Source organism: Penicillium lagena (assembly GCF_028827675.1).
Source record: "Penicillium lagena strain IBT 129212 chromosome Unknown utg000002l_segment0_segment0, whole genome shotgun sequence".
NCBI classification, from domain to species: Eukaryota; Fungi; Ascomycota; class Eurotiomycetes; order Eurotiales; family Aspergillaceae; genus Penicillium; species Penicillium lagena.
The window spans coordinates 1,116,444-1,128,858 of NW_026623223.1; the positions used below are offsets into that span (position 1 = coordinate 1,116,444).

A 12,415-nucleotide genomic window follows, 5' to 3' on the forward strand; every position below is an offset into this window, starting at 1 on the left:
ACGGCTCTCATCCCGCCTGTATGCCGATGTTCCGTGTTCTAGGGGCTAACTATTAAAGTATTTCATCTTATTGAGTCCTTGACTGACTGACTACAAGACGGCTTGTTTTCATCGTCCACTCTTCTATGAGTAGAGAGCAATTGTCTCACGAGCGCCTAGCCTCGAATTTTCGAGTTTTAGATACCTGCTGAGCGGCAATGTTCGTGGCAAGAGAAACAGGTTGAGTTCGTATCCCTTTCTCTGATCGATCGTGATCTGTTCTTGCGCCGCCGCGCCCGAGACCGGAACTCAGTACTTCTCTATTTGTGTATCTGTGGAGATTCCCAAGGGATGTTTTAACATGAAAGGAAAGCTCTGATCCAGTGTCTGCTTATACTTGAAGCTCACAGGTCCGCCCCGAATCAGTTTCACCAATTTGACAGTAGATAACCCGTAGCTTGCCAAAATTAATGTACGTTCTCCATAGATGCGTTAATCGGTTAGAAATGGCATTAAACCCGACGTTGATCAATTCTATAGAGATAGAAAAACTAGCGCCGGCTTAGCAAGCTCATTAGAGCATAGGATCGGCTTCCACGCTGATTGAAATTGATCCTAACATGGCTTCGTATAGCCCCGTTGGTAGGCGGTGAGGAAGTTCGGGGATTGGAAACTGAGGAGCACTCCCAGTACTTAACGTGATAGAGATTCAAAACTTCAAGTGACCCGCAATCTGGCTTCAAACCTCGATGGCACGGGCTGAAGACGACCGCAATGTTGTCCAAAAAATGCCGTGCGACTCATGTCGCCAACGTCGAGTACGATGCGACGGACTTTTCCCCTGCGGCTCCTGCCAGCGCACCCGACTTACCTGCAAATACGAATATGTCAGGAAACAACGCGGTCCGAAACGTGGCAGTGGAAAGAAAATAAAAGCACTGAGGGCTGCTCAGTCACGTTTTGATCATAATGATGATACCGCTTGTCAACTAGGAGAAGATGTTCTATCTCCAGAAAACTTGCCTCGGCTAATGAAACGATGTGTCGACGTTTATCTGCATCAGATGTACCCGATCATGCCTCTGTTCAGACCATCTACTCTAATCCAGTGGCTCAATCGACCGATGGAGCCAAATGAGCAGACTATGTTATTTGCTCTATGCGCATTGGTCACCGCATTCATGTGTGGTCGCAGCGAATCCATTATCGGGTGCGGAGAATGGGCATCAGTCGCGCAAAGGTTCATAGAAAAGAGCCATTCGGCGCGGTCGGAGTATAACTTCATCGAGGATAACACTCTGTTGACGCTTCTCGCATCTTTCTTTGTCGCAGTTACGCACTTTGAATTGCATAATGCTCGACAGAGTTGGTTTTACCTCCGCGAAGCTATTACGTTGGCGCAGGCGCTTGGTTTGCATACGGATGAATTCTATCGTGGCATGGATTATGTGGGCGCCTTGTATTGCCGCCGAATCTACAACATTCTGTTCGTCACCGAGAGATCCTTGGCGATAGCGAGACATAAGCCAGTCCTTTTACCTCACCCGTTGCTTCTTCCTGCTCCCGGGCCTACCGATCAACTAGAGGGCCTTGAAGAACAACCGGAAATTGATCTCGGCTTCCGCCAGCTTGTCCACGTTTATTCGCAAATTGATATCAATTTTTTTAACTTCTGGAGTCGGAAGGGGTCAATCAGCACTTATTCGACATGGGAACAGTGTGGTTCAAACTTGCTCCCTGACTGCGGTGTGATGTCCGACGCTCAGAAAGCTGATATCTTTGTGACACAGCACTGGCTTGACCTGGTTCTATGGAGAGCTGCCCTTCAGCAAGGCTTACTTTCTACCAAGGCTGGGTCACGGTCTAGAACGTTTTCATATCCGGAAGATATTGCCGTATCCCTACTACAGGCGTTAACATTGCTCCCTACAGAGTCAGTGGAGGTACATGGGCTAGGGATCGTGAGTCTCGTAATCCAATTTCTAAATTCGCTTGAGCTAATCCATGTCAGTTCGAAAAAATATATGACGTAGGCAACACCCTGGCCGACTTCATCCATTGCTCAACAAATTTGACAGGCTGGACAGAGACAATGGCACAGAACTTGGACCGACTAAGTTCAATCCAAAAACATTTGTCTCTGAGTCCAAACTCTCACGTGAAATTTGCTCTGTCACTAGGAAGACGATTAGCCGAGTGTTACCTCTGCTTTAGCAGCCCTTTTGCCATGCTTGATACATTAGTCGCTACAGACGAAGATGTGGAAACGGACCAACAGGCATAGACACTCTAGGATTAAATTCTTGTTGTCACGTGTAATGAACAGTAAAATACATGGTCGCAGTACTCAATCACAGATTATGTAGCTTTCAAGTTCACACAACACCTCAAAATCCCGGATTTCTCACTCCGTAACAACAGTTGACTGGAAGATATCTACCTCGGTCGAGACAAACTTGCGAGCAGACACTTTGTTTGCAAAAAGAACGTCCAGCTCCGCATACGTTCTCCCTTTGGGTTCCGGGAGACGGAAGAATACCCAGACAACGCAGCAAAAACAAATCCCAGCCCAGAAAAAGGCGGATTTAGCTCCCCAGTTCCACGCCGTCGAGGTAAGCTGATAATTTATCACGACATTAACCACGATGTTTCCAACGTTGTAAAAAGTCCGAGCCAAGACCACGGATTTAGCGCGCAGTCGTGTCGATGAGAGCTCCGAGACGAGTGAATAACAGACGGGCCCTACCATGAGGTCATACGTGAATGTGAACACAGAAAGTAACGATCCAATGGCCCAATTCATGGCAGCACTGCGTGGAGCCAGTGAAACGAACCCGATGATCAGAAGAAGCCAAAAAAGGGCAAACGTCCCATACAGATAGAGAGTCCGTCGGCCTGCGCGCATCATGAGAAACCACGAGAGTATCGTTCCAATTGCCCCGAGGGCATACTGGATCAGGGACATGTTGAAAGAAGACCTTGCTGGGAGTCCTGCGGCGATATAAAACACAGTCGAATATCCCATAAGCTGTGATCCACAGATGACTTGGATCAGCCACGTCAGACACACAATTTCTGTGCGCCGCAGATTAGACTGCTTGAAACATTCCCAGTAAGAAATGCCCGCCGAGGCTTCTTTTTCGAGGTGATCCGTGTGCTCAATCATGGCCAAAGTCTCATCCGCCATATTGTTCGAGCGACTCATGAGACGCACAAGGCTTTGGCGGGCTTCCTCTTGCCGGCCATGACGGACAAGCCACCAGGGGGACTCTGGGGCCAATAGACACATGAGCATCAAAGGAATAGGCCAGACCCATTGCACAGCGAAAGGGATCCGGTAAGCCCACTGGTCCTGCCTGTCAAGCACGCCTCTCAACACACCGGAAACAATAAACTGGCCAATGACCCAGCAAAGGTTGACATATGTGGTAAGATATCCTCTGAGAGCGACAGGACAGACCTCGGAGGCGTACGCAACAGTGATGGTTTGAAAGGCGCCCCAGGGGATGCCGCATAGAATTTCCCCCGCCAGAAGCATTTCGACGTTCTGCGCGAAAAAAAGAATAAATATAAACCCGGTGACCAGGCAAAGGGCTCCGAAGATCGTCATACGGTAGCCGAATCGGTCTTGGAAGATGCCCGTCAAGAAAAGCCCTATAATTTCGCCGCAGACCGCCCCGTTGGAAAGAGCGGACTTCCAAGATGCGGGGATAACGTAGGAGCCATCTGGCTGGAGCTGGCCATATTTGCGATTGAATTGTGGAAGTGCATAGAAGCTGGACAGCAACATGACCGCATATCCTTCCATTACCACCGCCGTGGACAACCCCACTGACCAGACCGTGGCCATGGAATAGAGGCGAATGGACTCGTAAAAGCCCATTTGGCGTTCTGATTGGGCAGCATGGCCAGCGCCATGCTTCATAGTCAGGGGCATAGCCTGATCCCGCTTGGATTCAATGTGGGAGATGTCCGAATCCTTTTCCATGTCTGAATATTTCCCATAGGGTGGCAGGTAAAAAAGTGAAGTTGATCATGAAGATGGAACTCAAACGCCTGGGATGAGAATCAACTATATATCCATCGTTTGCATGGACCGCATAGTCTTTAAGTCCAGTCTGGGGTCAACCGCGTGGAGTCGACCCCAGGAATGGGGTTGACTTTGTGTGCACTTTCGGCATCTAGGTAGAGAGAAAGTGACGAATCGGCCAAGTTAAATCGGCATAGTATTGATTGTGGGAGATGTGGAGACAGTAGTAGGCATGTTAGTGGCTAGAACGAAATATGCCGAACCGCTCGCTGAAACCTTCGCATTAATTCGCGGAGAAACTTTCCTCACTGAAATGCTCGCTGAAACCCTCGGAGATATTTCGAGGAATTTGTTGGCAGATGGCCTCACTGATCAGCAACCGTGAATTCGGATCGCTAAACCTACCGCTAGATTTCTCGCCGAATTTTTCGGTCGGTCGGTATTCACGTTGGTGACTTTAGTAGTTACCGTGTACATATTATAAGTATCAGCCTAGAGACGTCGTTGCAAACTAAGTTGGATGCCAAATCCGTGTTGAACCATGACCTTCTCAACTAATCCTGTCGCCAATTCCCAGGCCATCGTTTCTGGCTCGAACTTTCGCTTCACAATTCTAGCCGATCGTTTGATTCGGTACGAATGGGCCTCCGATGGCTGTTTTGAGGATCGGGCGTCCACTTTTGCCATTAACCGCCACTTTCCGACGTCCAAATTCCACACTGTTGAGAACGATCATAATCTCGAGATCATCACCGACCATTTTCACCTAAGCTATGACAAGAAACGGTTCTCTCCTGCTGGGCTGGTCGTCCATTTCAACTTTAAACACACCAACTGGGGGGCTCCATGGCAGTATGGACTCTCTGAGGAGCTCAACTTGGGCGGTACAGCTCGGACACTGGATCTTTGTAACGGTCGTTGCGATATGGGAGAGGGAGTGATGTCCAAGGCAGGATACGCGGCCCTCGATGATTCGGCATCTATGCTCTTCGATGGAGACTTCGTGGCGGGCCGGAAACCTGGCGACCGTATAGATGGATACCTTTTCTGCTATGGTCATGACTACAAAGCCGCTATCAGAGCATTCTACTCAGTGTCCGGCAAACAGCCCATACTACCCCGATACGCCCTGGGCAACTGGTGGAGTCGGTACTATGCGTATCACCAGGACGAATATGTTCAACTCATGGATGAGTTCCGTGCACACGATATTCCCATGTCAGTGGCGGTGGTCGACATGGACTGGCACCTGGTGTCTGACCCTTGTGTACCCCATGCCGGATGGACCGGCTATACCTGGAACAAAAGGCTTTTCCCAAACCCAGACCAATTCCGACGTGACTTGCACCAAAGATGCCTCAAGATCACCTTGAACGACCACCCTCACAATGGAGTTCATTCGCATGAAGATTCATACGAGGAAATGGCGAAAGCCCTGGGTCACGGAACCGACGAGAAGAGGCCGATTCTCTTTGAACCCTCTGACGCCAAGTTCATGAAAGCGTACCTCGAGATCCTACATCGTAATCTGGAGAAGACCGCATGCGATTTCTGGTGGATCGACTGGCAGCAAGGCCCGTACTCCAAAATCCCTGGCCTCGATCCCCTTTGGCTTTTGAACCATTTCCACTATGTCGATCACGGACGAGATGGTAACACCACTCCTCTTATCTTTTCCCGGTACGCGGGGCCTGGAAGCCAGCGATACCCTGTGGGCTTCTCGGGCGACACAGTGGTCACTTGGAATTCGTTGGCCTTCCAACCGGAATTCACCGCAACAGCCTCGAATATAGGCTACGGGTGGTGGAGCCATGATATTGGCGGCCATATGTTTGGAGGCAGAGACGACGAACTCGTTACTCGTTGGGTCCAGCTCGGCGTCTTTTCGCCCATCTTCCGTCTGCACTCTGCAGATTCGAAGTGGAATTCTAAGGAGCCGTGGCTGTATCGTCAGGAATACGAAAAGGTCATGTCTGACTTTATGAAGCTGCGACATCGATTGGTGCCATTCCTGTATACGTGCAATGTCGTTGGTTCTGTCGAGGATGAGCCTTTAGTGCAGCCGATGTACTGGATGTATCCGGACTCTGATCAGGCATACTCGTTTCCTAACCAGTATGTCTTTGGATCGAAGCTCTTAATTGCTCCCATTGTCGAGCCTCGGAATAGGACGACGAATTTGGGGGCAGTCAAAGCGTGGCTGCCACCCGGTCCCCGGTTTATTGACATATTTACTGGTCAATTGTACGACGCAGACCGCGAGATCATATTTCACCGGCGGCTGGAGGAATACCCTGTTTTGGCCCGTGAAGGAACCATCATTCCCATGGATGCTAACCCAGCTCCCAGAAATGGTTGCTTAAATCCGGACGCGTTTGAGTTCATTGTTGTAATCGGCAATGACGCTGAAGCGACTGTTTTGGAAGATGCTGGAGACGACGCAATCAATTCGACGGCATGCAAGGGGCAACGAAAATCTGTTGTCTATTTCAACCAGGCTGAAGGAAAAGTGACCGCGGAGCTAATCGACCGGCCCTCGAAATTCCGTTTCTTGTCGGTAACGTCCGCTCCGGACGACTTAAAAGTTTACTGTGACGGCATCGATCGGACGAAGGATGTCAAAGTAACTGTCGAAGAAGCAACTCAGGCCCCTGGTCTAGTCATTGAATGCTCATTCTCTGAAGTTGGTCATTGCATCACTATTGAGCTCGGTCCCGACCCTCAACTCAGCGTTGTTAATCCGACACGCCGTCTCGAGTCTCTGATAATGGACTATCAATGTGAGTTCGAGATTAAGGACCGGTTGTGGAAAGTCGTGACAGACCACATGAAACCTGTTAATGCTGTGATTGGGACATTGCTGTCACTTGGGTACGATGACTTCATCGTGAGTCCTGTGTCTGAGCAGCTGTTGGCAGATAGTCGGCTATGTTCTGCAAGATAGAGTTCGAGAATAAATTGAAAGGAATAAAGTGGTGATATTGATTTCGAGCGACCCTGAACTGAAAGGCGTAATTCACAACGTTCCACGCCGAAAGAGGTCTCCCGATCCTTGGGTTTACATTCTTTCCACATAATAAATATGATAGTTACTGTATTGAACCTGCTCCCTTCCATGAGCATATCACATTGTATCTATACTCCCATCCAACTCCGTATTCTCCTGTCTTCATACCCACCAGCACATTGTAACAATGAATCAATCAATCATCTCAGCCAGCTCCCCGGAACTCCCCTCTCCAGTCCTTCCACATAATATAAATGCATCCACCTCTATAATAATGTATACCATACCCCTAAGGATCTAATGCATATAGATCTCCACCATAGCATCACCACCTCCACAGATCGCGTATACCGACCATCTCCTCTCATCTCACACGAGCCCAGCTGACATCTCCATTCCACGTCCGTAAATGAGTCGCTGTCGTTTCCCTGTCACGGGGTTTCGCACTTCCTCGTATACCTGATCATCTTCAGCCTTGGAGACTTCCTTGCTGATTGTCCATGTAGTAGGTTTGGCACCGTGGGTTTGTGGTGGTGAAGAACTTTCATGGGGAAGGGGTCTCTTCTTCGTATCCCAAGGTAGTTTCTGTGAGGACAAAGACAATCGATGGAGTGGGCTTGGATCCATGTGCTGATGGTGTTGGTTTCGAATATGGAAATGAGCACCAGACATCCGGATCGACGGGTGATTCTGAACAGTCACTCTCTGACCAGGGCGAGAGGGTTTTGGCTGGATATGGTTTGCGATTCTGGTGCTCGCATGCACTGAACGCAGATCACTCAAATTCTGCGCTGGATGATGTCGAATCTCCTCATGTTGATGAGTTCGCGGCCCAAAAGCAAGCAACGCCATCGCTTCAACAGTTGCTCCGGTTCGCTTATGCGCTGGAAGCAGCGACTCCGAAAGTATGGACGTCGACAGCAAAGAAGACGACGCCGTCCTATATTCCGGGATATCCTCATATTCCGACTCTGAGACGTGGTCAATCGATACCTTCCGGGGAAGGTCCTCTGGACCACGGGCATGCACACGCGCTTCCACCTGTCCGCCAGCCTGTGCAGTACTCGCACTCTTCGCAAAACTCGCAAGATCAACAATCCCATTCCCAGGCCCATCCGGATGTACAGGCCTCCTCCACTCTCTCACAATAGTGCGATACAGTTCCTCGAACCGACGCGCGTGCTCAACATTTGTGAACCAGCTATGGCGCAGCGCCTGCTTCACCTCCAAGCGCCTCTCCTCATCGGTGACCAGGAGTTTGCGCAGAAAGTTTCGCGCCAGCGGGCCGGTGTTCAATCGATCGAGCTCGTCTTCCAGGTCTTCGAGATCGCTGGGTATTGAGTTGAAGGGCTCGTTGAATGGCGTGTACCCCGTCAGCACCACGGCGGTCACGCAGCCAAGGGACCATAGGTCTACGGCTTTGGTATAGCCTCGTTCGTTGCGGGTATTAACTTCCCTGTTTCGTGCGTGCGAGATGGATTTTAGGGATATAAATGCAGGGAATATGGGAAGGGATACTCACGGGGCGCAGTATTCGGCCGTGCCGACGATGGTGGACATGCGCTGCACGGGAGCGTTGATGTATCTGGCACATCCGAAGTCCGTAAGAACAACTCTGGCCCCATCGTCCAGCGAAGTCATCAGAACATTATCAGGTTTCAGGTCGCGGTGCACGATGCTCTGTTCGTGGAGATAATCTAGTGCGAGCAGGATCTGGTGGATGACTACTGCAGCTGGTATGTCCTCAAGTCGTCCGCCTTTGTAGCTGAGGAAGGAGAAAAGGTCGCCGGCTGTGATAAGCTCTTGGAATATGTAGCTGTGATTTAATTTTTCAGCAGTGTTCTGGATCTTGGTCTATGTCGTGTTTGCTTACATTGTGTTGCTGGATCGGATCGCTTTCTCGACGCGGATGATGTTGGGCTGCGCAGGCAATTTTTCAGTAATGATTTTCCGTTTTGGAATAGAAACCAGCTCACATGAGATAATTTCTGCAGAATCAGGGCTTCTTGCTGGTATGCCTCCAGTCTTTCGCGGATGAACGTCGAGTGAAAGCTCTCTCTGCGCACGGCGACCAAAGCTTTTGAAGCTGTGCCTTGACGATCAATAAAGAACTTCGACATCTGCTCTTCGTTCGCAGTCTCGAGGGCTTTGGCTTTTGTAAGCTGCAAGTCAATAATCTTGCAAGCGAGTTGCTGGCCATCTCCCTTCTTGAACGCCATATGAACTCGTCCGTAGGCACCAGAGCCGAGAATGCGCGGCGTAATAACATAGTGGTCATTGAATTCCTGGCAAGATCACAGTTAGGGCATTGAATGCATTCCACGAAATTTTTTTTTTTAAAAAAAAAGGACAAACCCTCATTTCAATCCGCTGTAGACAGCTAAATGTATCCGGTCTATTGTCTCTCGCACAGTTGAATCGCAGATACTCGCCCTGAGTGATTCGCAGCGTATCGCCATCGCTGAGCAAGAAGCTGCCTTTTCCTTGTCCCATGGGATAGTCATTCCACAATGTCCCATTCAAGGAGAGATCCTGGGTGTACACGAGCGGAGGGATCTCATTCAGGATATCTCGGTCGTATAGGATGGTGTAGATGCGGAGATGCTTGTTGGAGACGAATTGGTTGGGGATCACGAACTGGCTGTATGAATGCCATATTGTTAGCCATGCAATGAAGGAAGACACACAGAATTATACCAAGCTCGCTTGTCTCGTCCGATGTAGATGTCGTCGGTGCTGTATATCTCTCGTTGTGAGCTGGTTTGGTGCGTGGATGGGTCCCAGCGGGTGAGTGTGCCCACCAGGCAGGTTGATGCTTGGGAGAAGGGAGAGGACCAGAACAGCTTGAACATGATGGTGTGACTACGAAGGAGGGAAGACGGGATAGGGTGATGAGATAGAGTGAGGGAGTGTGTTGGATGGAGATGATCATGTGTGTGATACCATGTGACTATGCGACTATATACAGTTACTTCGTCCGGCGCATTCGTTCCTCTGCTGCTCTTGCTCGTCGCTCGCGCTCGAGTCTCATCCGCATCTCTGGCGTCATCCCTCGTGTCTCTTCATCCCGTTTCTCGGCTGCGGTCTTCTCCACAGACCCGAGGGTGCGTCCACCAGATTTACTTGATGCCCGCTGTGCAGCTCGTTCGGCGTCCTCTTGCTTGATCCGATCCATGTCAGCCTTGCGTCGATCCTTCTCCTCTTCTTCAGCTGCTTTGCGCTCCCTCTCAGCTCGGCTGTCGGCATCTGCTTTGGAGACCGGCGACGGCACCTTGGCTGCATTCCAATCCCACTTCGACTCGCCTAGCTCGTGGCGGGCCACACGGAATGCATCGCGGGTGGCTCGATCCCCAGCAAGCTCAAATGGTGTCCGGCCCTCGCTGTTGACGGCGACTGGATCCGAGCCGGCGCGTGTGAGAAGCGCTATAACGACGGGTGCTGCGTTGAGATTGGCAGCAAGATGAAGGGGTGAAGGACAGCGGAAATTCTGTGGGGAATCGGAGGGCTGGAAGGTGAAAGTTGAGGGAATGGAGTTGTTCATGATATAAGACATGAGGGCGGGGATTTTCGAGCGGCGAATAAACGCCTGAATTTGCGTCGTGTGCAGCTGTGCAGCCTCTTCTTCTGGGGATAGCTTCGGCTTCTGTGGTTGCGGTCGAGGTGTCGATGGCTTGGATGATTCCTCCTGTCGTTTGGCTTCCGCGGCTGCGGCTGCGGCTGCGGCCGCCAACGCAGCCTCATCCACCTCGCTCACCTTGACACGAGTAAGTTCCTTGAAGCACCGCATTAGCTCACCCTGGGTGGCTCGGCGAGTGTTGAAGGGGAAGCCCCTGATCCTCGGGTCATTCTGCCGAAGAACCTGGCCATCATATTGTCCAAAAAGAGTGCTTCGATTAGTCTTTCCTGTAGCTCGGATGAACAGCAGCTCTGCGCTATCGATCATCTGCCGCCAATCTGCCAGCAATTCTCGGACATCCTTCTCGAGCGCCGCCTCATTATATCGTCGCAGACTCGAACCGGCCGAGTGGGCGGCTCCCCGTGAAGCGTCACTGGCGGATTGGGAACCACCTTGTTTCCGGCGTGTCGTGTAGCGGTGGAAAGTCTTGTGTGCAATCACCCGGGCCTGTCTCTCGTCGATGCCTCCTTGTTTCCGGTGAATCTCGGGGGCCAGCGACACCAGCATAGCCGCAAAGTGGCCACCACCGATCATGCACATGAAAATGTGCGGGCTCAGCGCAGAGGTGTCCTGCTGAGCGCTCGCATTGTTGGTGCGAGCCTTGATCGGAGCCAACTGCTTTCTGCGCAGGGACTCCACCAGATGATCTGGCTCGGCTTGCTCGACGGTGGAGAAGATCGTCCTATAGACACCCAGCGACTTATTTGACGGTAACTTTGAGCTCGACAGCCAGAACAGCGGGTGTTTGGGAGATCCTCGTTTCACCGAGGTTTCCGTCTCCTCCTCGTTCGCATGCGACAGCTTGGCCTGTTTCTTCAACAGGGCCGCTAGCGTTGTTTCTCCACCACCGTCTGCCTCCTCGTCGTCTGATTCCGACGACTCCGACCCGGAAATAGACTCATCCAGCTCACCAACCGCTTTCGCAAACTGAACCTCATCGAGCGGCGCATTCCCACGGAGTTGAGCTTTGAGATTATACCGGTGGTGATCCGAACGTACGTGGCTGCGCTGTTCCTGCACGTTCTGGTAGGACACTCCGCACAGAGAGCATTGTGTTGACGTTGCGATCGCAGCCTCTTGCGCCGCTACCTCTGGGTCTTTCGGGGTTGGCTCGGCCTGTTCGGAGGCAACGGGTTGTTGATTCGCATTCTTCGGGGAAAGGGTTTCCAGAAGCTCCTGCGGCAGATCGTATACTGCGATTGGTTAGTTGGAGGGAGACTCCAAGACCGGGGAATGTTTCTGCGCACCATAAAGAGGCCTCTTCAAAAGCTCTTCCATACGAGCTGTGTCTACAGCCATGGTTGGCAGAGTGGAAGAAAGAGAAAGTCGGAAATGCCCCACGGCGATGATGACGAACGAGAAGCGGGAGATCCACCGCCTTACATATAGAGCGTCTGCCTTGACTCATTTTTGCTCAGCCTCACAATCGTGAATAGTCATTCTGACTCAATGAATTCATTCCTGGAATGAGTGGCAAACCTGAATAAAGAAGGGTGAATAGCAAACAATTCATTGTTACTGTGGTGGTACAGGCATGTAAACATCTGGCCAGGCCAATATATATAACGAGGCAGACCCTAGCTTCCTCTTCTTCTCTCCACACCACTCTGAACCAGCCTCTTTTCTCCATGTCTCTATATATATCGCCAAAGATGGCTCCTTTTCCAGCTGCGTCGTCTTGCTTTTTTATTGGAACTACAACAGAACATCGATCCCTCACTAG

At 50.9% G+C, this 12,415-nt stretch overlaps 5 protein-coding genes across 5 annotated transcripts; 2 read left to right on the forward strand and 3 right to left on the reverse strand.

The window, feature by feature from the left end:
* Positions 1 to 1,103: 1,103 nt before the first annotated feature.
* N7510_003198 (fungal specific transcription factor domain-containing protein) lies at positions 1,104 to 2,263 on the forward strand (the record flags this gene model as incomplete). Its single annotated transcript, XM_056975125.1, has 2 exons — positions 1,104 to 1,940; positions 1,991 to 2,263. The coding sequence occupies 2 exons, from the start codon at positions 1,104 to 1,106 to the stop codon at positions 2,261 to 2,263; spliced, it is 1,110 nt and encodes a 369-aa protein (XP_056835081.1).
* A 120-nt stretch (positions 2,264 to 2,383) lies between these two features.
* On the reverse strand, positions 2,384 to 3,967 carry N7510_003199 (uncharacterized protein; the record flags this gene model as incomplete). The annotated part of the gene is made up of 1 exon (XM_056975126.1): positions 2,384 to 3,967. One exon carries the CDS (start codon positions 3,965 to 3,967, stop codon positions 2,384 to 2,386), a length of 1,584 nt encoding a protein of 527 aa, XP_056835082.1.
* Positions 3,968 to 4,550: 583 nt separating this feature from the next.
* On the forward strand, positions 4,551 to 6,953 carry N7510_003200 (glycoside hydrolase family 31 protein; the record flags this gene model as incomplete). Its single annotated transcript, XM_056975127.1, has 1 exon — positions 4,551 to 6,953. One exon carries the CDS (start codon positions 4,551 to 4,553, stop codon positions 6,951 to 6,953), a length of 2,403 nt encoding a protein of 800 aa, XP_056835083.1.
* Positions 6,954 to 7,385: 432 nt separating this feature from the next.
* N7510_003201 (FHA domain-containing serine/threonine-protein kinase) lies at positions 7,386 to 9,868 on the reverse strand (the record flags this gene model as incomplete). Its single annotated transcript, XM_056975128.1, has 6 exons — positions 7,386 to 8,472; positions 8,539 to 8,832; positions 8,890 to 8,936; positions 8,993 to 9,301; positions 9,372 to 9,657; positions 9,714 to 9,868. The coding sequence occupies 6 exons, from the start codon at positions 9,866 to 9,868 to the stop codon at positions 7,386 to 7,388; spliced, it is 2,178 nt and encodes a 725-aa protein (XP_056835084.1).
* Positions 9,869 to 9,984: 116 nt separating this feature from the next.
* Positions 9,985 to 11,991, reverse strand: N7510_003202 (putative C2H2 finger and ankyrin domain protein; the record flags this gene model as incomplete). The annotated part of the gene is made up of 2 exons (XM_056975129.1): positions 9,985 to 11,885; positions 11,940 to 11,991. 2 exons carry the CDS (start codon positions 11,989 to 11,991, stop codon positions 9,985 to 9,987), a joined length of 1,953 nt encoding a protein of 650 aa, XP_056835085.1.
* Between the last annotated feature and the right edge of the window lie 424 nt (positions 11,992 to 12,415).